Genomic DNA, 27,892 nt, shown 5'->3' with positions numbered 1-27,892 from the left:
TGCCTCCTGAGAGCTGGGAATAAAGGTGTGGACCTCAACCTGCAGGTTTAAAATTAATAAGTCTTTAGAAAATGCTTCCGGCATATAAGTTAACTAAGGAGGGTGCAGTCTGTTGCTGTGTCCTGACAGATGTCATAATGGCAAAGGCAGCAGAACTCTCAGTCATCACTTCAGTCTTCCTTCTTTCCCTGTCCCACAGCCCCAGGAATTCTGTCCTGTGCTCCTTTCTCCAGCTTCAAGCAGCATCAGCAACAACACTGGCATCTATCTCAGAAGTGGTTTATGATGGAAGGATTCATTATTAGCATTTCTATCCTCTGTGGACTGAAGGCATGCATGTAACTCTTAGCACTAGATGAACTGATGCTTTTTGCCCCTTTGTGGTTTTTCTGAAACTAGTTTACTCAGTTACTCTATAATCCAGACTAAACTGGAACTCAGTCTGTAGCCCACGCTGGCCTTACATTCACAGAGATTTTCCTGTTGCAGCCTCCCAGGAGCTGATGAGAGCTACAACTGCCTCAGTTATGACACCTTTTGCTACAATTTCTTGGAATGAAGACATGGCTCAAAGTTAAGAGCACGTGATGTTCTTGCAAAGGACCTAAGTTTGGCTCCCAGCACCCATGTTGGGCAGCTTACAACTGCCTGTAACTCCAGTTTTGGCCTGGGTAGGCACCCCCCACATAACATACATTCACATAAATACACATATTCATGTATAAAAAAATTTTAAAGTCTTTAAAATAACCTACAATTTTGTGATGCTATGTAAAATAATACTCCAAGCACAAGTTTTAACCGCATTAGCCTTATATGCTCAAGGTCATTTAGTTTCTGTCTACAAACCCTTCCCACCAAAAAAAGAGCTTCTCACGGTGTAGTTGGAACTCATTATGTAGACCAGTCTGTCCTTGAACTCAGATATCTGCCTCCTTCTGCTTGCTTAGTGCTGAGATTACTGGCATGTGATACTATGCCCGACAAGGAAAGTCTGGCTTAGGTTTCTTGCTGTGTCCCATGATCTAGCCTACTTTGCTTAGAACACTTTAGTGCATTCAGATCAGAGAAGACCATAAGACTGAAAGCAGATTATACAAAGCCTATCTTTAGATCTTTGAACAAGGTGTTTTTTTTTTCTTTAAAGCCACGCCAGTTTGCTAAATCTCTGGCCTAACCCTTAGTCAACCCATACTTTTACACAAAGTTAATAGAATCAGTCATCCTAGAACACAAATAGCTATAGAACAAGAAGAAACTTAAAAACTACTCCATCCATTGCTTGCATTTTAAAGAAGACAGGGAGGTTAAAGGCACAAACTTGCCAGCCATTTTGCCAGTTGATATCCCAGATCTACAATGGGGTCTTTGAATTGTAACATTACTCAGAATTTAAAAAAATTCCTTATAGGAGCTGGTGAGATGGCTCAGCAGGGAAGAGCACCGACTGCTCTTTGGAATTTCATGAGTTCAAATCCCAGCAACCACATGGTGGCTCACAACCACCTGTAATGAGATTTGATGCCCTCTTCTGGTGCATCTGAAGACAGCTACAGTGTACTTACATATAATAAATAAATAAATCTTTAAAAATAAAAATAAAAATAAAAAAATAAAAAATAAATAAAAAAATTCCTTATAAAGACAATGGGAGGCTGGGCAGGGAGATGGTGGGTTTGAGACCGTCTAGGGCTCCAAAAATAAAGATGGATCTCTGATCTCAGAACGTCATTTTCCTCTCAATAATTCGCTCGACAGGAGGCACTGAAGCTGTGGTACATCCTCAAGTTTGTAGGCTGAGAGTGTGGTGCTTTTGAAGGTGTGGCTAGCTCACCTGTTTTCCAGATCTGGCATGCTTAAGTTCCTAGCAGCAAAGCACATCTTGAGAGGGATGACCTTCCTGTCCTTGGTGGTGTTCTGGTGTTTTGGAGAACCAGAGTCTTCACTGCCACTAAAGCTTGGCGACTGGGGAGAGGCACCTTCCCACGGCAGATCTGACACTAACGATGGTTTCTTGATATATGGTGTGACTTCTCGGATGAACTTGACTATGAAAAACAAATTAAAGGAGGTTAGTATTTTTGTTTCTGATCAAATGAAAACCAAACTATTCATATACACGTGCTAGATGGTGGTGGTGCACACTTTTAATCCCAGCATTGAGGAGGCAGAATTTGAGGCCAGCCTGGTCTATAGAATGAGTTCCAGGCCAGCCAGAGCTACACAGTGAGACCCTGTCTTGAAAAACAAAATAAAACAATTCACACACAAGTAACATCTAGAGCAAAATGAAAAGCAGCTCAAATGCTATCAAAGCCCACGTCTCCTAAGCTGCCGCGGAGGGGACACACCTTAAAGATTCCTCCCACTGAAACACTCATAACAGTCTGAATCTTTTGTCCATGAGAATCTTTCAAATGTCAGAAAATATATATCTCACTCTTCCCTATACTAAGGCAAGTATTTCAGCTCAATTGATAAAAGGCTTGGACCCTGGCCTAAATGAATGATTCACCTAGATAGGGTGGAGGGAGATAGATAAACATTATTACTGTGGTTTAAAAAAATGTGTCAAAGTATATACAAGAACAAAGCCAACTCAACTGATCCCCTTGTGCTTTCAAAATAATCTATTCCCATTAAAATCTCTTTTGAATATGTAATATAGTTTAGCATTCCTTATCTGGTTGCTTGCCAGCAGAAGCTTCACAAATTTTGAAGTATCCATATGTACATGGAGATAACTGGAAAGATGAGCAGGAAATTCATTTTCATATAAGCAGTGCACACATGCTTGAAGGCAACTTAGGCGAGAGCATCTTCATTTGGATTGCTGTATAGGTCAGGGTGGAATCTTCCATTTGCCTCATGTATGTGCTTAAAAGTGTCAGATTTTGGGTTTTTGAAAGAGGTATAATAACATTCACATAAACAAGACTCAAAAGTACTACATTTCTCTAATGACAGCTGCTGTGTGATCTCACAGAGGTGCGAGCTATGCAAGCACAATGTAAGAACAACACATCTCTCTGCTTATCCACCACATCCACAGGATGGCAGTGTATTATGCTTAGTACACACTACCTTGTGTTCTTCAGTAATGCTGACAGCAGCCTGTTAGTCATTAGCTACCCTTCCCAACCACACCAGCCAACACTTCTGCGACACAATGAAGACACTGGGACAGGACAGGGAAAATAAGAGTGGCTCTAAACATGTGTGCACTCTAGGCACACAAAAGAGAGAGCCTGTGCGTGCCTCTCTTTTGCCTTCCTAACTTAGAAAGCTAGAGAAAAAATTTTAAATTAACCCTAGTCAGTAGCAGAGATGAAGCCACTGTCTTGCATTATTAATCTAAGCACTTGACAGGCAGAGACAGGTAGACCTCTATGAGTTCAAGGCCAGCTAGATCTATATAGCGTCCCAGGCCAGCCAAGGCTACACAGTGAAATCCTGTCTTAAACAAATGAAATAAACAAAAAAATGCCACATCACTATCTGCTGAAATCAAGCAGAATAGTAGGAAATATAATTCTTTTTTTTCTGTTGTTTTTTTTTTTTGTTTGTTTGTTTTTTGTTTTGGTGTTTTCAAGACAGGGTTTCTCTGTATAGCCTTGGCTGTCCTGGAACTCACTCTGTAGACCAGGCTGGCCTCAAACTCAGAAATCCGCCTGCCTCTGCCTCCCAAGTGCTGGGATTAAAGGCATGCGCCACCACCGCCCGGCAGGAAATATAATTCTAATGCTAACATTTACATGTAGGACAGCTGGCATAGGTCACCCCGGAGATTTTTCATCCTGGAAGAATGAGCAAGAATGTAGCCAGCTATCCCTTGAGCAGCTGACTCAGGCATTTCAATATACACTTGAGCTTTGTGCTTTTAGGAGAGGATTAGATCAGAGAACTTGGCAGAAATTCCTAAGGTTTTCAATCAATGCCAGTGGCTGAGACATGCTTTTCAACACTTGAGGCTCCATGCCAGCTACCGGCCTACCAACTGAGGGAAACAAAGCCATTCTAAATGGGCACTCTTGAAAAGTACAGTGATTAGAAGAGTCTTTAATGATCTACTCAGAATTAGCATCTCTAATCTGATTACCACAAACATGCTAAAAACAAAAGCAAAGCAGACACACAACCTAAGGGCCACTGTATTAAAGGAGCAATGGATATGGGCTGGAGCCAGATCAGCTGGCAGATTCTCCCTAGCAATGCACGGAGCCCTCACAGACCAAGCATGGTGGTATACCTATAGTCTCTGCACTCAAGTAATAGAGGAGAATTAGAAGTTCATGGTCATTCTTGGACACATACCAAGGCTTGCCTGTGGCATGAGACCTTAGCTCAAAAAAAAAAGTGTTAAATTTTACCTGAGATTATGGCGGTGCTGCCTGTACACCCAGCTAATGAGCCATTCATAATGTTTAACGCCTGTAAATTGACACGTGTCCTGTAAGACTTCCTCAGCTGCCACAGAACCAACCTGGGCAATTACCTGAAAAGAAACACCTTTACAACCAACCCACCAGCCTTCAGTTTATCTTTTTCCTCACAGTTAAAGACTATCCTCAAAATAACTGTACGGAGATGCTTGTGGCTGCGAGAAGTGCCAGGAGGCTGGGGCTAAGTTTCTGCCTTCATCACTTCATCCCTACCAAGGGAAGGGCCTAGCAGCCAAAGGGTTCATGCCTAGGATTCCAGGTTCCATCCAGGAAAAAAAAAAGGGAAAAGAAAAACCAAAGTGATAGGGCCCCATCTTCTTGAGAACCATCAGTCTAACCCTCCCCTGATTTCAACTGACAGAACCACAGAGTAGATCCATCAAGTTGGCCTCTAAACACACAGAGTAAATAAATAAGTGTAATTAACAAACATTATCTGACATGTATATTTATCAATAACAATATATGAAGAAGGATTTTTATCAAAACATTGCAATGCTTGTACATATGTTGGTTTTAAAGATGTAATTCTACCTATTTTAAATTTAATTCCTGCATTATATATTTTAAACAATAAGGTCATCAACTTGACTAAATAGCAAGTTATGCCTGTCTCCAAAGGAGAGGAGGAGGAAGAGGGAAGAAGGAAAGGAGAAAAGAATGTTATTTACATAGCTTATTAAGTTTTAAAATTATATATGTGTGCCTCCATCTATGCACTACTTATATGCAATACCTAAAGAGGCCAGAGGAGGCCATCAGATCCCCCTGGAACTGAAGGTGCAGGTGGCTATGAGCCACCTGAAATGGATGCTGGGAAGTAAACCCAGGTTCTCTGCAAGAGGAGCCAATGCTCTTAACTGCAAAGCCATCTCTCCGGCCCCTTTTTCCTTTTGTTAGAAGTTTTGATAAAATAAATAAATTCCCAATTCTAATATCACCTTTTAAACTTTCTAGTATTATATTTTCCATATTATATACACTAACTCTTTTTTTTTATTTTTGGTTTTTGGTTTTTCCAGACAGGGTTTCTCTGTGTAGTCCTGGCTGTCCTGGAACTCACTTTGTAGACCAGAACTCAGAAATCCAACTGCCTCTGCCTCCCAAGTGCTAGGATTAAAGGCGTGCATCACCACTGCCCAGCATAACTCTTAAGTATTATTTAAGAATCATTAAATCAGATTCCTCTGTATGTACATCACAATTCACTAGGGTGTTCCCTAACTATTGAGTACTTAGTTCTAGTGGTCTACAAAGCACATCTTCTTCAGGGAGAAATAGTGAGGACTCCTGATAACCATGGGCAAACTGTTCCCCCACAGAAAGACTTCATTATTTTATCTTGTCAGTAGCACATCCAGGTCCCTTAAAGTGATGCTGTGATGGTTAATTGTGGTATCACTTTGATTAGATACGGGATCAAGTAACAGACTCATCTCTGCGTGGGTATGTGAGGCATCCCTGCAAGGATGGCTGAGAGGAGATCCTTCCCATGCCCAGACAGGAGGAGGTAAGACAGGAAAGCTGTGTGCTCCTCACCTGCTGGCCTCTGTTTCTTGTAGTGCCTGGATCTACCTCGTTGCTGCCTGCACTGCCATCCTCTGCTGACCCTGGAACCCACCTTCTTCAACCTTCCACCTGGGTTGAAGAAGAGTGACTCTCCAGGAATCCTCCAGGCCATAAGTCATAAGCTTAGAACTGCTGAGGGACCGACCTTGTGGACTGATCTGCTCCAGGGTTCTCAGCCGCTCCAGCATGCAGACAAGCCATTGTCGGACTATCCAGTCCATATCGTGGAAGCCAATCTGATAAATCTCTTGGAACACATACTCATTCTATCAGTTTTGTTTCTTTAGGGAACCCTGACTAATGCACTAATCATATAAACCAATCTTGGCAGCCAACAAGAGCAGCAGCGCACACCTGTAATTCTAGCAGCAGGAAGACTCAAGGAGGACTGCCGTCAGCTCTAGGCCTGTCTCATAAAACCAAAAGAGGAGAACAATCTTTACTACGTGATAGATGATAAACTGCCCACTGAATCTCCACAAATATAGGATGTTATTTTATTCTTATTTATTATATATTTATTATTGTAAGTACACTGTAGCTGTCTTCAGACACACCAGAAGAAGGCGTCCGATCGATCTCATTACAAGTGGTTGTGAGCCACCATGTGGTTGCTGGGATTTGAACTCATGAACCTTCGGAAGAGCAATCAGTGCTCTTACCCGCTGAGCCATCTCACCAGCCCCGTTATTTTATTCTTAAAAAAAAAATTTTTTTTTTGTCTCAAGAGGTAGAAGTAATTTTCAATATGAGAACATGAGGCACCAATAGCAGTATTTAATACAAATGAGTTACCCTTTATCTTTGACTATAAAGTGAGTCTCTCATATGACCTTTATCAATGTATCCTGCTCGTCCACCCTTTCACTATACTTCCCCCCCCCCCCGTCTTTCCCATCAGCCCCCCCTCCCTTTCCACACACAGTCCTTTCACTACACACACAAAATCCCTCCTTCTTCTCTAAGACAAGATGTTGCCTAAGCTAACCTTGAGTTTATGATGATCTATCTCCTCCACCTCCCCAATGCTATGATTATAGGCATGAGCAAAACGCCTGGTTTTTAAAAAAAAAAAAAAAAAAAAATTTTTTTTTTTTTTGGTTTTTCAAGACAGGGTTTCTCTGTGTAGCCCTGGCTGTCCTGGAACTCACTCTGTAGACCAGGCTGGCCTCGAACTCAGAAATCCGCCTGCCTCTGCCTCCCAAGTGCTGGGATTAAAGGCGTGCGCCACCACTGCCCGGCTTAAAAAATTTTTTTAAATCTTTTTTTAAAAATGTTCTTAGATTTTATTTTACAAGTATGAATGCTTTGCCTGCATGTGTCTATGTACACCACATACATATGTGCTTGTTGAATCCCCTGGAGCTGGGGTTACATATGGTCGTGAGCCACCAAATGGGCTCATGGAATCAAACTCAGGTCCTCTGCAAGAGCAACAAATGTTCTTACCCACTGAGCCACCTCTCCAGCCCTGTGACATATCTATCTCTACTATTAAATGCAGACTCTACATGAGAGAAAACATGACAGGACAGGATCTGGTAAACGAGCCTTGGGCATTTCTAGATTAGGTTAACTGTAGGCAGCATCAATCCATGGGCTAAACAAAAAACTAGCATTCATCTCCTTCTGCTTCCTGAGTGATGTGGAGCATGACTAGGACTTCTGCCATGTGCTGTGCTAGAACTATAAAATAAACCTTTCCTCCTTTTCTTGCTATAGCCAGATATTTTGTCCTAGCAATGAGGTGAGTAACTAATACACTGAAAGGCAAGCATGTCCATGCCAGGCATCCGGGAGAGGAAGGGTTTTAATGAGAAAAGTAGGCCTGTCTTCAGAAACAGGATCTCAACGTTTTCTGGAATGGTACCCGCTGCAGCTCAGAGGTAGGCCGGGGAAGCAAGTGCAATCTTCCGTTCAGTTTGTTATATGTGCTTCCTTCCAGAGCAATCAAAGTTCTCTCCAAGTCAATGGAAGCAGCAGGACCACTCTGAGTCTCTGATCCTCACCGGCTCCACTCCTGGCTGGCCTCCAACTCACTATAGGCCAGGCTGGAGTCAAACCCTCAGAGATCCGGCTGCCCCCCAAATGCTAGGATTAAAGGTTTATACCACCAGACTCAACCCAGAGCTATTCTCTTTGCCCTCAAATTACAACTTAGAAAGACAGAGAATATAGGTTTTGTTTTGTTTTCTTTCTTTCTTCTTTTTCTTTTTCATTTTTTAAAAGATTAATTTATTTTATGTATATGAGTACGCCATTGCTCTCTGCAGACACACCAGAAGAGGGCATTAGACCTCATTACTGATGGTTGTGAGCCACCATGTGGTTGCTGGGAATTGAACTCAGGACCTCGGGAAGAGCAGTCAGTGCTCTTATCCACTGAGCCACCTCTCCAGCCCCTAGGATTTCTTTTAAATCTGTAGCTGGGGAAGAATAAGTCCAAATAAACAGAGTAAACAAAGTAAGTGAGCTTGAAAATTTGTCACCAGTAATTTAAAACAATAAAATAAAATCAAGATTTTAAAAACATGGCCGTGTAGGACATGGTGGCTCATGCTTTTAATCCCAGCACTCAGGAGGCAGAGGCAGGCAGATCTGGGACCAATCTGGTATATAGTAAGTTCCAGGACAACCAGTGCTACACAAGAAACCATGTCTCAAAACACCAAAACAAACAAGCAAGCAATGTGGCCTTTACAGACAAACAGAATGGCAAATACCTTTACTCCCAGCATTGCTGGGGTGGCAGAGCTGGTCTACATAGTGAGTTTCAGGCCAACCAGAGATATATGGTGAGACCCTGTCTCAAAATAAAACATGAACTTTTTTTTTAGAGAGTTTTTACAAACTGTCCAAAAAATTTTTTTTCCTGTCCTCAGTTGGGTTTTACACAGATATCTATTATGTTAACAGAAAAGTATCAGCTTTCATACCTTCACATACATAAACACAGAAACCCCAACTATCTGAAATAATTTGGGACTTTGGTCTCTTTACTGTATAATTTCCCTTTAGTAGAAGACTTTTAACTACTAATTTTATATGGTCAAGTAGCTGTGGGTTATTCATAAAGTAAATATTTCTTAAATGGATTTTTAAATGTTTTTCTTTGCAATAGTTCCCTTAAACTGTAATAAAATATGAGCATTTATTTTAAACACCCTGGGTTTGAATTTTTAGGTGTTCTTGTGAGGAGACAGCCTGTAGTAACTCTGCCTTTGGAAACCACTGCACAATAGGCATGGCTGTTTAAGACTCTTACAGAAGTAAAGACACAGGACGCAGTTCCTTTTACACTGATTTACAGTCACTCATTACCCACACTCCTCTCTCTGGTCATGTTACTCAGAGGCTCGCAGGTGGGAAGAGGCAGGAAAGGGCACAGGTCTACTCTTCGCCTCAGCCAGGCAGATCTTCCTGGCCTCCTCCTCTCTAGAGCTTTAGTAGACAGATCCCAGGCTGCCCTTGAACTTGCTATGATCTTCCTGCCTCTGCCTTTAAGAGCTGGGATCATAGGCATGTCCCGCACCCGCTCCATTTGAACTTACTTTCGATGGCCTTCTGGGGTACTTCTGTAGTTAAGTATGCACCCCTGCTTCTTTCTCTACAAAAAAGCACTACTTCATACAAAACAATGTGTTGTTTCTATTTCATTTACCTTTTGCGGGGACGGAGTTCCATATTTTATAGCCCGATAGTCTTGAATTTTCTATCTTCCTGACTCAGCCTTCTTTGCAGTGGTAATTATAGATGTGTGCTACTACACCTAATGAAAATTTTGAACATGTAAAAGATTAGAAAAAAATTTCTTTTAAATTTTTCTTCAGGGCATTGCTATGTAGCTGAGGCTGACCTCAAAGTTGAGATTGTGGCTTTGATTCCCACATGTTGAAATTATAGGTGAGCCGGGAGGTGGTGGTGCACGCCTTTAATCCCAGCACTTGGGAGGCAGAGGCAGGTGGATTTCTGAGTTTGTGGACAGCCTGGTCTACAGAGTGAGTTCCAGGGCAGCCAGAGCTACACAGAGACACCCTGTCTCGGGGGTGGTGGGAAGAAAGTATAGGTGAGTTAGGAATCCCACAGCTACCCTGCAGATTTTTCCCACTTCACTGAAGCAGAGGCAATGCAAGCATGTAAACTGCTCGGTTGGAATACTACAGCTCTTGTACTGGAACTACACATCACACCTGGCTTTACATACTGAGGACAGAGCCTGGGCCTCCTGCATGTTAGCAAGCACTCTACCTAGACTGCCTAAATATTTCTTGCTGAAATATTAAAAATATAGATTTGAAAATTATGAAGCCTACCAGATTTCCCTAAACATGACAAAATGACTCAAACACTATAAAACTGGAGTTATCAAGAGTTACTCCTGAGTGTGGGAGCCAGCAGTGACCACAGGGGCAGCCCTTGACTGGAGGGGGTCAGCCTGTCCCTTTCCCTCCTTGCAGCCATCTCTTGGATTCCCACTTTCTGGGTTTGGGTCTAGGTGGACTCTGATGCTTAGTATGACTGTCTCATCTCCATCTTCTTCTCTCAACCATCCCTCTGTTTTTTTATTTTACTTTAAAATTTGTGTTTATTCATTTTTGAGGAAAAAAATGAGTTACTGCTGGGACTAGAGAGATGGCTCAGTGGTTAAGAGTGGGTAAGAGCTCCTCCAGAGGTCCAGAATTCAATTCCCAGCAACCATATCGTGTCTTACAACCACATGTAATGAAATCTGTTTCTCTCTTCTGGTATGCATGAAAACAGAGCACTCATATACATGAATAAGTAAATAAATAAATAAAATCAGAGAAGGAAAATTCTATGAAGAATCAAGTTCTAAAATAGTTATTGCTAAGAACACATGCAAGTTCTTAGTTTTACACATTAAAAAAACATAATACAGCAGTATGTTCATAAAGAGCTGAAGAAAAATATGCCAATTTTGGCAACAGTGGGTTACCAAATTTTTGGTAACCAAATATACAAATACCATTGGTATTACAAATACAATTGGTATACCAATTAGTATATTTGTAAGTATAAATTACAGGGACTTTAAAGGTTAAGATGCTTTAAAGAAGTTTGAGCTAGAGTTTATATTGTTTTATTAGTTTTAAACAGGGACAGTGTGTAGGCTTGGCTGGCCCAAACTCTTCGTAAATCAGATAGGCCTACAAAGATCTACTTGCTCCCCAAGTAATGGTATATTCTTAATGCCTACAGAATTCAGAAGGCGGCATCAGATCCCCTGGAATTGGAGTTACAGATAGTTGTGAGTCACCATATGGGTGCCAGGAATTAAACCTGGGTCCTCTGGAAGAGCATCCAGTGCTCTTAACCACTCGGTCATCTCTCCAGCACCTACAGTACATCCTATTAATTGTTCTCATCTACATTTATACGGAAACTCAGCTATGTGTCTCTCACATATTATCTCATTTAGTTCCCATGAATAAAAAACTCAGGTTAAAATTTAAACAGGGGAAATTGAAGTATTAAAGGTGATCTTTAAGACGGGCGGTGGTGGCACACGCCTTTAAGCCCAGCACTTGGGAGGCAGAGTCAGGTGGATTTCTGAGTTCGAGGCCAGCCTGGTCTACAGAGTGAGTTCCAGGACAGCCAGGACTACACAGAGAAACCCTGTCTCGAAAAACTAAAAAAAAAAAAAAAAACAAAGGTGATCTTTAGACCTCCCAATAGGTAGCTTGCTGCTCTTTTATAGGATCTGGGCTGCACTCAGAACTCACAAGGCGACTCACAAATATCTGGGTGCTGCACATGATGCACATACATACTTTCAGGCAAACCACTCATTTATTGAACAGTATTTTTTTCTTTTACTTTTTTGAGGGGCACGGGGTTCAAGACAGGGTTTCTCTGGGTAACCCTGGCTGTCCTGGAACTTGCTCTACAGACCAAGCTGGCCTGGAACTAAGAAATCCACCTCCCAATGCCTCTTGAGTGCTGAGATTAAAGGCATGTGCTACTACTGCCTGGCTTACATATTTCTTTTAAAAATACAATGTACTTTTTAATTTCTATTTTATTGTATGTAGCTTGCCTACATGTATGTCTGTGCTACACTAGCATGCCTGGTGCCTACAGAGACCAGAAGAGGGCATCGAGTTTCCTGGAACTGGAGTTACATATGGTTCCAGGCCATCTCATGATGATGGGAATTGAACCTAGGTCCTCTAAAAGAGCAGCCACTATTCTTAACCACTGAGCCATTGCTCCAGTCCCCTATTGTTTTTGTTTGTTTGTTTGTTTTTGAAACAAGATCTATTTTGTAGGCAAGGCTGGCCTCATTCACACTGATCCTCCTCTTGCTTCAGCTTTCTGAGCTCAACCAACAGTCTTCCTTCTCTCACCTTCCTCAGAGGAGAGGTGTGGCCCTACAGCCAGACTGGGCCTTTCCACAGCTCTCAGGCATTAAACTACAGGTGTGAGTTACCAGACCTGGCATAACACAATCAGCTTCCAAAAAAGCTAGAACAGTGGTTCTCAAACTGTGGGTTGTAACCCCTGGCAGGGGGTTAAATACCTTTTTACAGGGGTTGCCTATGACCAACAGAAAACAGAAGTATTTATGATTTATAACAGTAACAAAACTAAAGTTATGAAGTAGCAACAAAAATAATTTTATGGATGGGGTCGCCACAATATAAGGAACTATATTAAAGGGTTGCAGCTTTAGGAAGGTTAAGAACCACTGGACTATAGTCCAGTGAAGAGAATATATATATATATATATATATATATATATATATATATAACAGAATCTAGTATTCTGTTTACAACCTTAGGGAGGTAATCAATACAGACCTTGCATAATGCTATACAATTGATCTACCACTAAACTATACCTTCAAGCCCATAATCTAAGATCTGAACTTAAATACAAATGTGATCTAGTTAAGAACTTTGTAATTTGGGAAAATACCCTCTCCCCCAGATTTTTTTTTTTTTTTTTTGAGACAGAGTCTCATAAGCCACAACAGGGTTTGAACTTGCAATATATCAGAGGAGGATCTTGGGTTCCTGCTCCTCCTGGCTTTACTTCTAGTGCTCGGACTTCAGGCACAAACCACCCTACCAGGTTCATACAGTGCTGGGAATCAAACTTGGGCCTTCAGGCTTGCTAGGCAAGCACCCTACCACCTGAGCTATATGCACAGTCCCTAATTCCACTCTTCTCACCTTAACCTCAGGAAGCCACTTTGAAGTGTCCCCTCCCACCTTCACATTCTCTTCTTTTTAATTTCTTTATTTATTCTATAGGTATGAGGTTGTGTGTGTGTGTGTGTGTGTTTATGCATGTATACATATATATGTATGTCTATGCACCACAGGCATGCAATGCCTACAGGTGTTGGATCCCCTGGAACTAGAGTTACAGATATTTGTGAGCCACCATGTGGGTGGTGGGAATAGAATCCAGGTCCCCTGCAAGAGCAACCAGTGCTTTAACCACTAAGCCATCTTTCCAGCCCTAAATATTCTTCTTATTAATTTATTGTGTATTTGTGTGGTGTATGTTTGTATGCAACTGGGAGTACACATGTCATAGCTCCTGTGGAAAGGTCATGTGAGTTGGCTCAGTCTTCCTACAGTATGTATGGCATATGGGAACTGACCTCACTGGGCAGAACACATCTTTCCTGCTGAGCCATTTCAAGAAGTCATTCTTTTTCTTCTTTTTATAACCAACAGAGAAGACATTAAAATGTAATTAACCCTAATACCAACTAAGAGAGCTTACTCAATACAGACACTAATACATATAAATGGTTCTAGAAGACAGCAGGCACTGAACATAAATGATCTATAGAATGAGATTATTATGTAAAACTAATACCTGGACATAGGAATCCAGACAGCTCCCCAAAGAGAGCAAGCTATTTTTGTCTTCCCTCTCACAACCAACAGGTTCTGACAGCACATGGCCTACCTTGTTTATGACCCCCCAGAAACTTCGTGTATCACCATCCTAGCTTGGCACTTGTCACATCACAGCTTTGTATTGTCACCTACTCTACTTGCCCCATGGCACACCTGTGAGATCTGGCCAGATGTGACAGTCTATGCCTATCATCCTAAGACTCAGGAAGTGGAGGCAGGAGGATGAACAGTTTAAGGCTCTGTGAGGCCCTGTCTCACACAAACTACAAAAAATAAACAGAAAGAAAGCTACATTCTCCCAACCCCAAGAGATTCCAGGCCATCTCATAAAGTAGAAATTGGGATGTAAAATATAATAAGAAATACAGAGATAAAAATGTTACATATGATTGTTTTAGCAAAACAAAAAGGAACAGTGGAAAATACTTATGAAAACACTAAGCAAAATGTTCTCCATTAAACAAAAAAGTTCTAGCCATTTAAAGTGCAAGGAAATCCACCTTTTTCTTTGCTGCTAAGTGGATATCTCTTGGACTAGCTGGATAAACCGGATGGTTTGTTTTAGATCAGCACACTGAGTGATACACTATAGTCGGAAATACAGTATTAACCCAGCACAATAGCTGCCTTCATGGGGTCAGCAAGCACTCCATCCTGAACATGGAGTGGGAGCCACGCTGGGGAGAGCAATGTCATCCAAGTTTCCATATCTGCAATCACTTTGCAACATTTTAAATTGTACAAAAGGTCTGCTATTTGTAACTGCCAGGCTTTATTGTCATTAGGGATTTTCTGACCAATTTGGCAGAATAACCAAGTTCAGGAAGAGAAGAAAAGACAAAGATGAGATCATATTCTCTTCCTTATGTAACATAACTAAGGAATGTAGCTGCAGTACACTGAGACTAACACTCACTGTTGAGCAATAGTATAATATTTTGGTCAATTCAGATCAAATAATGATTCAATAACAATGTTTTATTTGTTTCTTTGATTAAATTACAATTAAAGAGTAGGACAATTCCAACTTCAAAATTAGTAGTGAAATGACAGGGATGATAACGCAGAAAAACAAAAACCATGAATCCATAGTCATATGAACAACTGGGTAAATAAACAGAGAAGAATGAGCTGTTTCATGCAGAAAAATTCCAATTAAAAAATAGGAGACAGGATGCTGGTGATATACCTCAGTTGGTAGAAACACTACCATGAAACCCTGTACACACCTGTAATCTCAGAACTCAAGAAGTAAAAGCAGGAGGATCAGAACTTCAAGGTCATCTTTGGCTACACAGTGAGCTTAATGCAAGCCTGGGTTATATGAGAATTTCCAAAATAATAGTAGCAGTGATAACTGTAAAAGCCAAACAAAAACAAAACATACAAACACACACAGACACACAAAACCTCCCACATTATCTAAACATCTTCTTGCAGAATAATATAATTTATTAACATAAAACCACCAAAAAGCTTAAATAAATGATCAGGTCTCTTAGAATTATAGTTGGTACAAACTTTATTTTTGGTTTTTTTTCGAGACAATGTTTCTCTGGGTAAACTTGGCTACTCAGATATCCACTAGCTCTGCCTCCCAAGAGCTGGTATAAAAGGTGTGCACCACCACACTGCACTGGTTAATACAAACCAGTAAGAACTGGGAAAAAGGGCTGGAGAGATGGCTCAGGGGTTAAGAGCACTGACTGTTCTTCCAGAGGTCATGAGTTCAATTCCCAGCAACCACATGGTGGCTCACAACCATCTGTAATTGTGATCCAATGCCCTTTTCTGGTGTGTCAGTGACAGTGTGCTCATATACATAAAATAAATAAAAAGTTTTTTAAAAAAAAAGAACTGGGAAAAAAAGATACAGCTCAATGAGAGGGCTTTCCAATATCCCTGGAACATAAGCACCACTGTCTTAGATCTGAGATCCTCCCCTCCCTGACCCTGCTCTATTACTGACTCATTACCCAACCATAAACAAATTACTTAATCTCTAGGCTTGTATTATAATCATCTATGTAATGACTGTTATATTGATATTACATGCTCTCAAGAGTCGAAGCTAAATGTAAATGAGCACATACTGCAGTATCATTACTCACTCAGCGTGTGGGGAGACCTTGTAATTCAGAGGTACACAAATGCGCCTTGAATTAACATCTGCAGAAATCCAGATACTAAATAAAGCACCCTACACCCCAGTTCCACCATGCTGGCCCTTCCAGGTACTAATATAACTTTCCTGAAGCCAATTAATCCCCCATATTATCAACCAACTGTAGTTTTGTATAGGACTATACACTAAATACTGGCTAAATACTCAAGAGCTTCTCATTCTTACCTGAGGTTTTACAGATACTGAAAATTTGTGTTTATTGTATACACTTGACTGCCTAACCCAGAACCTGTTTCTAATTCTAATCTTTTTCTGCTGAACTTAAATACGTACTTCTCTAATTTTTGCTGCAGGCCTGCTGTTAGCCAATAAGAGGTATTCTATTAAGAAAGCCCTCATTCCTTCTCTCCCTTCCTTCCTTCCTTCCTTCCTTCTTTCCTTCCTTCCTTCCTCCCTCCCTCCCTCCCTCCCTCCTGAGACAGGGTCTCACTCTGTAACCTGGCCTGGCTTCTCATTATATAGACAAAGGCAAGCTTCAAGTTGAGGTGATCCTCCTACCTCTGTCTCACAAATGAGTCACCATACTCAGCTGTCTCTTGATACAGAGAACAGATCCCACCAGCCATTCTTTCTCTTTCATTCTACCTCCTGCTTATGTCTCAAAGCAGCTTTAGATGTATCAGAACCTACAACTATAATACAAATAAATTCAGCACAAATAACATAACAAACATGACATCATGAGGTGTGGCTTCAGTCCTTTAAGAACCTACTTCAGACCTCTTAAAACATTCTTTGGAGCTGAAGTCATCCTTGGTTGGGTTTTCTTTTGCTCATAGCCAAGTGTACTCCTAAGCTACACGATGTCCAAGCAACTCTCCTAACATCATGCCTTCAATGTTTAAGTTACTTAGCACAGTTGGTAGTATCACCAGTTGCCCAAATTAGAAACTAATGTCACTGTCAGACAGTGGTGGTTCATGCCTTCAATCCCAGCACTTGGGAGGCAGAGGCAGACAGATTTCTGAGTTTGAGGCCAGCCTGGTCTACAGAGTGAGTTCCAGGACAGCCAGGGATACACAGAGAAACCCTGTCTTGAAAAAAAAAACAAAAACAAAAAACAAAAAACAAAAAGAAAGAACCTAATGTCACCTTTAGCTTTCGTCTATACTGACTCTTCAAATACAAACACACAGGCAACACATCAACAACAGTTATCAAGTCTTCTTTTAAAATGTTTGCTCAGGGGCTGGAGAGATGGCTCAGTGGGTAAGAGCACTGGCTGCTCTGCCAGAGGACCTGAGTTCAATTCCCAGCAACCACATGGTGGCTCACAACCATCTGTAATGGGATCTGATGCCTTCTTCTGCTTTGTCTGAAGACAGAGACAGTATATTCACAAATATAAAATAAATAAACAGAGAGAAACTGTCTCAGAAAACAAACAAACAAAAAAAAAAAGGAAAAGAAAAAAGGAACAGCAAGTACTCTCGGAAAACTGAGCCATTTTCCCAGTCCCTGTGGTGTTGTTTTGAGATGGATCTAACGATGTAGCCAAGGGTGACCTCAAATTCACTATGCAATAAAGCTTGGTCTTGACTTTTCTATCTTCCTGCCTTAGTTTCTCAAGTGATGGGACTACAGACATGCACCATCATGCCCAACTCTGGATGTGTGGGAGTTTGTCCTTGGACAGTCCATCTGTGTTAATATCAGCATCTTAGAATCAGTAAGTGCTTATCCAGAGATTATATTTATCTCTGTGCATGGCAAATCCTCCTCTGCTTCCTGGAGATTATTCCAGGAAAGGGGAAAGATGCGCCACTGTAGTGAAGGATGTCAGAACTATAGATCTAAGCTCCATACAGTCTTATAAATTACCACATTTGATAAGATTAATGAAATTAACGAATTTATTCTTAAAGTACATTGTGGAGAAGATAGAGAGGTAGCGGGCTTGCCTGACATGTTGCAAAGCCCTGAGTTCCATTCCCAGTACTAATTAGGGTATAATGTATCACACATACACACACACACACATACACACACACACACACACACACACACACACACACACACAAACACACACACACACACAAATCTAAAAATAACTGAAGCCCAGGATATTAGAGAACCCTTACCCTTCTCCCCTGTTCCCCCTTCTTGTCCTCTCCTGGACTGAACTCAGGGCCCTGTGCATACATAGCTCAGCCTCCAATTTTATTCTTATTTATCTTTTAATTGTTTCCAATCTTTAAGATAGCATGCAGTTATCACCATATGAACAGATTATTCAGTAGCCAATGCCAATGAGTAAAGGACTCAGAAATTTGCTTCTGAGGTCTTTATTTTTATTTTTTTATTTTTAAAAAGATCTATTTATTCATTTAATGTATATGAGTACACTGTTGCTGTCTTCAGACACACAGGAAGAGGGCAACAGATCCCATTACAGATGGTTGTGAGCCACCACATGGCTGGGTTGCTAGGATTTGAACTTAGGACCTCTGGAAGAACAGTCAAAGTCTTTAATGACTGAGACATCTCTCCAGCCCCTCTGGGATCTTTATAACTACAAACAGAAGTACTCAGGTCTTATCTAAGACTGCCACAATAATCTCACTCGTGTGAGAGCAGGTGAACATTCTCTCTTACTCCTGTTTTGGAATGTGAGAAAGAAGTGAGATGTGAGAAAGAAGCCATGTTACCCCAGCAATTTGGAGGTTAAGGCAAGAGGATTTCAAGTCAGGGTAGCCTGGTTGATATAGGAAACCCTGTCTCAAAAAATAAACCAACAGCTAGAAACAGGGACTCAAGTCTGTAATCTTAGTACCCAAAAGGTTGAAGCAAGAGGATTATTGTATGTTTCATGGCAGCCTGGGCCATAATATAAAACTGTGACTCAAAAAAACAATTAATGAATCAGAACCCCCCCCCCCAAAAGCATCTGTCTACCTATAAACCTGGTATACACCTGTAATTCCAGTACTTGAAAGACTATAAAGCATGTAGATTAAGAGTTCAAGTCCAACCTGGACTTGTAGTAAGTTTGAGGCAATCTTGAAATACACAGCAACAATCTGTCTCAAAAAAAAAAAAAAAAAAAAAAAAAAAAAAAAAAAAAAAAGAAAAGAAAAAGAAAAAAGAAAGAAAGAAAAGAGAAAAGAAAGGAAAGGAAGAAGCCACAGAGATGACTCAAGTGGGTAGAAATGCTTGCACAGCAATACAGGAAACCTGAGCTCAATCTCTGGAATCCATGAAAAGTTGGAAGGAAAAAATAGACCCCACAAAGCTATTCTCTGGCCTCCACATTCATGCCCCATGGCACTGAAGTAATAAAGTGAAAGAACAAAGCTGTAGAAACAAGGTTCTGGGAATATAGAAACCAAGTTTTTAAGAATATAGAAACAGGGCTGGAGAGATGGCTCAGTGGTTAAGAGCACTCACTGACTGCTCTTCCGAAGGACCTGAGTTCAAATCCCAGCAACCACATGGTGGCTCACAACCATCCGTAATGAGATCCAACATCCTCTCCTGGAGTGTCTTAAGAGAGCTATGGTATACTTGCATATAATAAATAAATAAGTCTTAAAAAAAAAAGAACTTAAAAAAATGAAAATTTAAGGTAGCAAGCAGCAGCTTCAGACACTGAGAAGCTGTTTTCCAGGGATACCCAAGGGAACTTTGTTTGTAAAAACAAAGTTCTGATGGTCAGAATGTTGAGACAGAATGACCAGGCCATTCTGACTACGCTAATAAGTAAGGCCAAAACAAAAATAACTGGTGGTCTCAATGACCTTAAGGTAAAGACAAGATTAGCAATTCTCGAAAGAACCCCCCCCAACCTTTCCCTGTGGTGAATTTCGAAAAAGACCACAAACTGTCACCCTGACCTTGCTGATGACGATTCCCCCCTACCATCTAGTTACTTAGCCCCTCCCCAGGGACTTTTCAAGGCCAGGTACAGAGCTGGATAGGGAAGTTGGCTAACTAAGCCAAGAACAGTCCCCTGAGCAAGTCAACCAATGCCTGATGAGATCCTTTGTCCTGTGTTCCACCAATCAAAGTGGACCAGCTAACCTGTTACTGAACTCTGCCCTCTGTAAAATATAAAAGATATGTGCTTTCTGTGTTGGAGGTTGACCTCGCCCCCTGTGAGGGTGGGCAACCCCACGTATGTGGATCAATAAACCTCATGTTATTGTAAGGATCTATTGTCAATCTGTGTTCTCTGGGTTGAGCCAAGTTTACAACAGCACAAGCATCCTCCACCACTACCACATCAAGAAGGAACACACACCTGGCAATGGTGGCGCACACCTTTAATCCCAGCACTTGGGAGGCAGAGGCAGGAAGATTTCTGAGTCCGAGGTCAGCCTGGTCCAGGACAGCCAGAGCTACACAGAGAAACCCTGTCTCGAAAAACCAGAACAACAACAACAACAAAAAAGAAGAACGAACACACACACACACACACACACAGATAAAGGGAAAGAGGACCAGTGTGATGGCTAAGCAGATCAGAGTCCTTTGGTGCCAAGGCCAATGACCTGAGTTCAATCTCCAGAACCCATGTGATAGAGAGAACCAACTCCAACAGCAAACTGTCCTCTGATCTCACACATATACTATTACACAAGGATGTCTGCACTTATACTCCCATACATACATACAACAAATAAGTAAATATTAAAAACAGAATGTGGATCAAACAATTGAACATGTATCTTAGATACTATCTTACAGAAGACTACATTTTTGTGCTGTTTTCCTTTAAGATAATCTTGCTTGGGGCTGGAGAGATGGCTCAGAGGTTAAGAGCACTGGCGGCTCTTTCAGAGGACTTGAGTTCAATTCTCACCTACCACATGACAGTTCACAAGTGTCTGTGACTCCTGTTCCAGGGGATCTGACACCCTCAAACAGACATATATACAGGTAAAACACCAATGTATATAAAATACAAATAAATAAATTTTTTAAAAATCTCATAAAAAATAAGATAGTCTTGCTATCTATGTGCGAAATTCAGGTTGGCCTCCAACTCATAATCCTGCCTCAATCTCTCACATGCTTACAGGCATGTCAAAGACTAACTCTTCAAACTATTACTTTACTATACCAGAAACTTTACTATATCCAGAGCTATCTCATCCTTTGGCTCCATATTTATGAGGCTGTCCACTACAGAAGCAGCCAATGGCTTCTGAGTCACCAAAGGCAGCCTGAATAGTCACTGGCACCTCTTCTTTATCAAAGACATCATGGCAATAGCACGGGAGAGAAGAGCGGCTGGACCCCACCAACACAAGGCAAGCATAGACAAGGGAGCACTACCTTCAGAAAAGTTATCACTTTAAGGAAGAGACGTGCAGCTTATGTGTCCATCCGGTTTCTTGGGGTTTCAGTTTCTCCATGTGTAAAATTATGATAGCTATCTTAAGACAGTCATTATAAGGATTAAATGAATTAGTGTATTGAGAGACATTTTTAGAAATTGTAAAGCCATACTGATTTGGAGCATCATTTTTACCCAATATAGCAAACTTGACATTTTTACATGCTTCAGAAATTAGCAAAGAATACATAGCAAAGAATATGTGCTCAATAAGTGTTTATTGTGTGAATTTATGCACAATAGTTAGGAACTCCTCCCAAGAAGTATTGTCAGGGGCTGAAGAGATGGCCAAACAGTTAAGGACACCCATGTGCACATAAGGTGGCTTACAAGTGCCTGTAAATCCATCTCCAGGGGCTTCAGTACCCTCCTCTGGCCTCTGTGGTTGTCTCCACTCACTGCTACATCTCCCCCCCCACACACACACATGCAGAATTAAAAATAAATCTTAAAAACAAAACCAAAAACACTGGGGCTAGAGAAATGGTCCATCAGTTAACACTGGCTGCTCTTCCAGAGAACCAAGGTTTGAACTCCAGCACCCACATGGTGGCTCTCACACTCTTTAGCTCCAGTTCTAGGGGATCTATGGCTTTTCTGGCCTTGATGGGCACTTACATACATGTAGGCAAAACACCCAAATACATAAAATAAAAACATAGAAATCTTTCATAGCAATCTTGGTCACAGAAAGAGGCAATACAAGTGCCCAGACAGAAAAGCTAAAACAAGCTTACAGCACAAAAACAGAGGCACAGAAAAAGAGGAAGTAACAGTCACAGAAAACCAAGTAGTTAGGAAGTCTAGAATGTAGGTTCAAGGTCAAAAGAGGCCATCCACTGTCAGTTGAAGAGTTATCAGATATCAGAAAGGTAGTTTTGACTGTTATGGACTATTCCCCTTTAGAAAAAGACAAAGATAAAATAATGAGGCATCCTCCCAAACATCAGAAAGCAGTTCCCCCGAGCAGAGCTTGAGACCACCTCTACAACCCAGACTTCATTAATGTCAGAGGACAACAGACAGCTGGGTTTGCTGGCACACACCTTTAAGCCTAACACTGGGGAGGCAGAGGCAGGAGGATCTCTGAATTCTCAACTTACAAAGTGTGAGCTTCAGGATAGCCAGGAATACGTATCTGAGACCCTGCTTTAAACAAACAAACAAACAACAAAGCAAGTAGCAGATGAAGGTGAACTTCTAAAGAGTGTAGCTAATAAAAGACAAGTCTCACTCATTCATCCACACATCACAGCCTTGCTGAAGAGATACAGGCGTGAGATGCTAAAGAATTCCTGCTTAGTAAGAAGAGCTCTCCAGGCATTCTAAAAACACCTGCACTTTAGTACTAAACCATAAACTCAAGTAAAACCAACCAAACACAGAAGCCACACAGGAAATATTTTTCTATTCAAGAATTCTTTTTATTCTTCTTGTTGTTGTAATTGTTTTGTTTTCTAAATCTCAAGTTTATGTTGAAGAGTAATGGAAGGCTGATTAAACAGCTTTATGATTTTGCTACAAATTGGATAGCTTTTTAAAAAAGATTTATTTATTTTATGTATATGAGTATAATGTAGCTATCTTCAGACACACCAGAAGATCCCATTACAGATGGTTGTGAGCAACCATGTGGTTGCTAGGAATTGAACTTAGAACCTCTGGAAGAGCAGTCAGTGCTCCTAAACACTGAGCCATCTCTCCAGCCCTGGATGGTTTTTTTGGGGACAGTCACTCTCTATGTAGCCCTGTATGTCCTGGAACTCACTCTGCAGACCAAGCTGGACTCAAATTCAAGTTCCACTGCCTCTGTCTCCCAAGTGCTGGAATAAAAGGTGTGCACCACTACACCTGGTTTATAGTTTGGATTGTAAACGTACTTCAAAGGCCCAATGTGTTGAGGCTTAGTCCCACCTCTGAAATGGACAGACAGTGCATCTTTAGAAGCTGGTTCCAGTGGCAGGAAGTCAGGTCATCAGGAATGTATTCTCAAAGGGATGCTAGGGTCTCTCTCTCTCTCTCTCTCTCTCTCTCTCTCTCTCTCTCTGCTTCCCAGCAGAACAAGGGGCAGCTTTGTTCTCCCACATGTTCCCACTGGGCTTCTGACCTCATGGGCCCCAAAGCAACAGGCCAATTGTTCAAGGACAGAACTCTCTGAAACACTAAGCAACAGTAAAGTCTTCTGCTCATTATAAACCATACATCTGCCTAAAGTATCTTTTTACAGTAATAGAAAGCTAACTAACAAAGATTTTACATCTGAAATGGCTAATAAAACACCTTAAAAACCGAATGTGGTGGCTCAAGCCAAAAACCCCAGCACAAAGGAAGCACAGTGAGGAAGATCAATGTAAATTTGAAGTCAGCCAGGTCTCTACAGCAAGATATAGGCAAGTCTGGGCTACACAGCAAGACACTGCCTCAAGCAAAACAGAAAACCAAGCAAGGAAACAAAACAAACAACTTTCCCCACAAAAAACCTTAAAATACACAAAACCACACAAATACACAGGCACATACAAACATATGCACACACACTAATACACACAGATATAGAAACACACACAAACAAACAAATGCATATACATACAAACATAATGTGGCTGGGTGGTGGTGACCCACACCTTTAATCCCAGCACTTGGGAGGCAGATGCAGGCAGATTTCTGAGTTCAAGGCCAGCTTGGTCTACAGAGTGAGTTCCAGGACAGCCAGGACTACACAGAGAAACCCGGGCTTGAAAAATCAAAACACCCCAAAAAAACAAACATGTGCACACATACTTAAAAAGAAGTATTGTTTCTCTAAAATGTCCTGGAAGATCATCTTAAAATTTGATTCATTACATTGTAACATTTAACATAGAATTTAAACAATTCTATCCTTTTTTATGGATAAAAGGAACTGGGCTTTCAGTTCCCCAGTAACCCTAGCAGTATATAATATAATAGATGAAAGAGCTTTGTGAATTTACCTAAACAATCACTGTGGACATATGAAAATACAGGATGCCCTCCTATAGCTACCTCTGTGACAAAGTATCACGTACTGCAGATACATTCAGAGGGGTGGAATATATACTCTTTTATCACTGTGCCCTGTCTTGTGTCCACACTGCATATTTTTGTTTTCCAAAATTGCACGTATTCCCACTTACGTGACTACCACAGCATGAACAGTATTTGGGGTGAATCCTTAACATAGCTAGCATAGTAAACAGCACAGGCTGTGGGCCAGGCTGCCTGCATGTCTCTCAGGCCTTTCCTTCTTGGGCAGATCCCAATGCCTCAAGTTACTTATGGAGGAAACAAGAATCTCTCTTTTGGAGTCAGGAGCATCCGCTGGAAAGCACTTGGAACAGGGCCTAGCAAGCTCTGCATGCTTAATGAATGTTAGCTATTTTAATCATCCTCTGAAGAATAGCACTCCTGAAATATGATACTTTGGGTCTAAAAAAATAAAACTAAGATTCAAAGATCATCTTTGGCCGTGCAGTGGTGGCACACACCTTTAATCCCAGCACTTGGGAGGCACAGGCAGGCGGATTTCTGAGTTTGAGACCAGCCTGGTCCACAGAGTGAGTTCCAGGACAGCCAGGGCTACACAGAGAAACCCTGTCTCGAAAAACCAAAAAAATAAAAAAATAAAAATAAAAAAGCAGGCCTGGTAGGCCCAGCAAGTAGGCTCAACGAGTAAAAACACCACCCAAAGGCAGCTTGAGGGCCTAAGTTAAATCCCTAGCACCCATAAACCCATACAGTAGAAGTAGAGAACCAACATGTGCAAGCTGTCTTCTGATCTCCATAGTCACTCAAGAACACTGAAGTAAATAAATAATTGTCATAACAAAGCAAACAAACCCCAAACAATAATGTCATAACAAAGCAAACAAGAAACTAACTAAGGCATTGTGGCACACACCTGTCCCAGTATTCATCAGTCTAAGGCAGGAGGATTACTACAAGTTTAAGGATAATAGGGGCTAGGTAGTAAGATTCAGGATCCTGTCTGCCCCCACCCCTATCCCCCCAAAAAAAGCTGGAGCAAGGGAAAAATTACTGCCACTGTAAACTAAAAAAGTAAAAATAGTCCCCATAATTATACTGAGGAAATCTCTAAACCCTTCCAACAGTTTAATCTCTTAAAGAGCACTCCCAGATTAATACTCCTTCATTTTTACTCACGCTGTACTGTTTTTTTGTTTGTTTGTTTTTTGGTTTTTCGAGACAGGGTTTCTCCGTGTAGCTCTGGCTGTCCTGGAACTCACTCTGTAGACCAGGCTGGCCTTGAACTCAGAAATCCGCCTGCCTCTGCCTCCCAGGTGCTGGGATTAAAGGCGTGCGCCATCACTGCCCAGCTGACACTGTACTGTTAAATGCAGGTTCTTCACAGTGTGCTGGCTAGTTTTATTGTCAACTTTACACAAGTTAGAGTCATTGGTGAGGAAGGAGCCTCAACTGAGAAAAATGCCTAGATAAGATCAGGCTGTGGGCAAGCCTATGAGGAATTTTCTTAATTATGATTGATGGGGGAGGACCCAGCCCAGTGTAGGCGGTTACCACCCTTGGGCTGGTGGCTCTGGGTTTTATAAGAAACCAGGCAGAACAAGCCATGAGGAGTCAGCCAGTAAGTAGTACCCTTCCATGGCCTCTGCATCAGGTCCTGCCTCCGGGTTCCTGCCCTGCTTGAGTTCCTGTTTTGACTTCCTTTGATGAACAGTGATGTGGAAACTAAGCCAAATAAAACCTTTCCTCCCCAAGTTACTTTAGTCATGGTGTTTCATCATAACTCATAACCACAGTAACTATCGTAACTCTTAACAAAGGCACAGGGTTTGTTTGTTCTTTTTTGTTTGAGATAGGATCTCTAACCCAGACTGACCTTCAAGTCACTATATACCTAAGTGCCTGAGGATGATCTTGAACTTAGGATCCTTTCGCCTCCATCTCCCCCACATCTCCCCGGGCTACAGGTATGTGACACCACAGCCAGTTTATGAGGTACTAGGGACTGAGCTGGTTTTACTGTATGCTAGGGATAAGCACACTATCAACTGAGCTACATCCGCCAGCACCGAACACCTAAACAGGAAAAAGTGCATAGCAACCCTGAGGCCTGGAAAATATGAGACCCTCTCCAGTGAGATAGCTCGATTGCTTACTGCCAAGCCTAATGACCTGAGTTTGATCCTTAGAACTTCATGTGTTTAGGGATGAACTAACTCTCAATTGTCTAATTTCCACATGTATACCATGGGTGTACACACACACAAGCATTAATATATAAATGATTGATTTAGGTCTTTTTGAGACAGGGTTTCTCCGTGTAACCCTGGCTGTCCTGGAACTTACTATGAAGACCAGGTGGACTTCAAACCAGGAGATCCCCTGGGACTAAAGGCATGAGCTATTACATATGGCTACAAATGTTATTTTAAAAGTTGAATCCCTCCCTGAAAAAAGAAAGAGCACCCAGTTTCCCTAGCACCTACTTTCCATGTAACTAACAAATATTCATGCAAAGCATTACCCTAAAAGCACAGGAGAAAACATGTTCGTGCTTCTCATAGTCCAGATGTTTGTTACCTAGAAAAGTGGGCAAAGCTTTTTCAAAATATTTTTTTTCCTCTTTAAGGCTAAAGAGATGGCTCAGCAGTTAAGAGCACTGCTCTTCCAGAGGACTGAGGTTCAATTCCCAGCATATACATACTGGACTCACAACCATAACTAACTCATGTGTGTGGTCCACAGACATTTATGCAGGCAAAACAACAATGCCCATAGAATAATTACATTTTTTTCCTTTATTAAAGATCTTTTCTTAACTTCATGCCTGTGGCAAATGCACTATCTTAGACCTCTGCTCTCGGTGAATGAGTAAACTGTGGCATACTCTTATGGAGTGTGACAATGAGAATGAGTCAGCTGCAAGTCCCAAGGGCAGACTGCCTTCCGCCCATGGGCAAAGAGAAGCCAGACACAGAGTGCATACTATAGTTTCCCAATCTGTATGACCTCCTAAAGACAGCAAAATTAATTTATGGTACTGGAAGCAGGACAGTGGATACCTGGGGGGAAAGAAAATAACTGAAAGGGGCATGTGTTCCATCTTGTTTTACATCAATCTCTTAGAGTTGGGGACTGAACCAAAAGCCTCACGAATGTTATATTCCATCCCCTTAAAAATGTATCTAGACTAATTATACAAGGATATTCTCTTGTGAAAATTCATCCAGGGTACATAAATAATTTGTATGTTTTATAATTTAAAAACTATATAGTACATTAAAATATAAATTGATGACTGGGGATACAGTTAGCATGCACAAGGCCTTAGTTTCTGTCCCCTGTACTGCATAAAAACAACATGGTGGTATATGCCTGTTAATGGAAGCACTTTATTAATAATATGATGTGGGGGCTGGAGAAATGGCTCAGTGGCTAAGAGTACTGACTACCCTT

The 27,892-nt window shown here is 41.3% G+C and overlaps 1 protein-coding gene across 1 annotated transcript in view; it reads right to left on the bottom strand.

Moving 5' to 3' along the window:
* Window positions 1–27,892, bottom strand: part of Sntb2 (syntrophin beta 2) — an 89,408-nt gene that overhangs the window by 39,326 nt on the left and 22,190 nt on the right. The window contains exons 2-3 of the mRNA XM_031336883.1: window positions 6,064–6,277; window positions 1,835–2,048 (exon numbers count right to left, since the gene is read on the bottom strand). Coding sequence (XP_031192743.1) covers window positions 1,835–2,048; window positions 6,064–6,277 — 428 coding nt within the window. The remainder of the gene's footprint in view (window positions 1–1,834; window positions 2,049–6,063; window positions 6,278–27,892) is intronic.

This window comes from Mastomys coucha, unplaced genomic scaffold, assembly GCF_008632895.1.
Source record: "Mastomys coucha isolate ucsf_1 unplaced genomic scaffold, UCSF_Mcou_1 pScaffold22, whole genome shotgun sequence".
In the NCBI taxonomy this organism is placed as follows: domain Eukaryota; kingdom Metazoa; phylum Chordata; class Mammalia; order Rodentia; family Muridae; genus Mastomys; species Mastomys coucha.
Note: the sequence above shows the minus strand (reverse complement) of the source record. Positions and strands in the feature narration are given on the sequence as shown.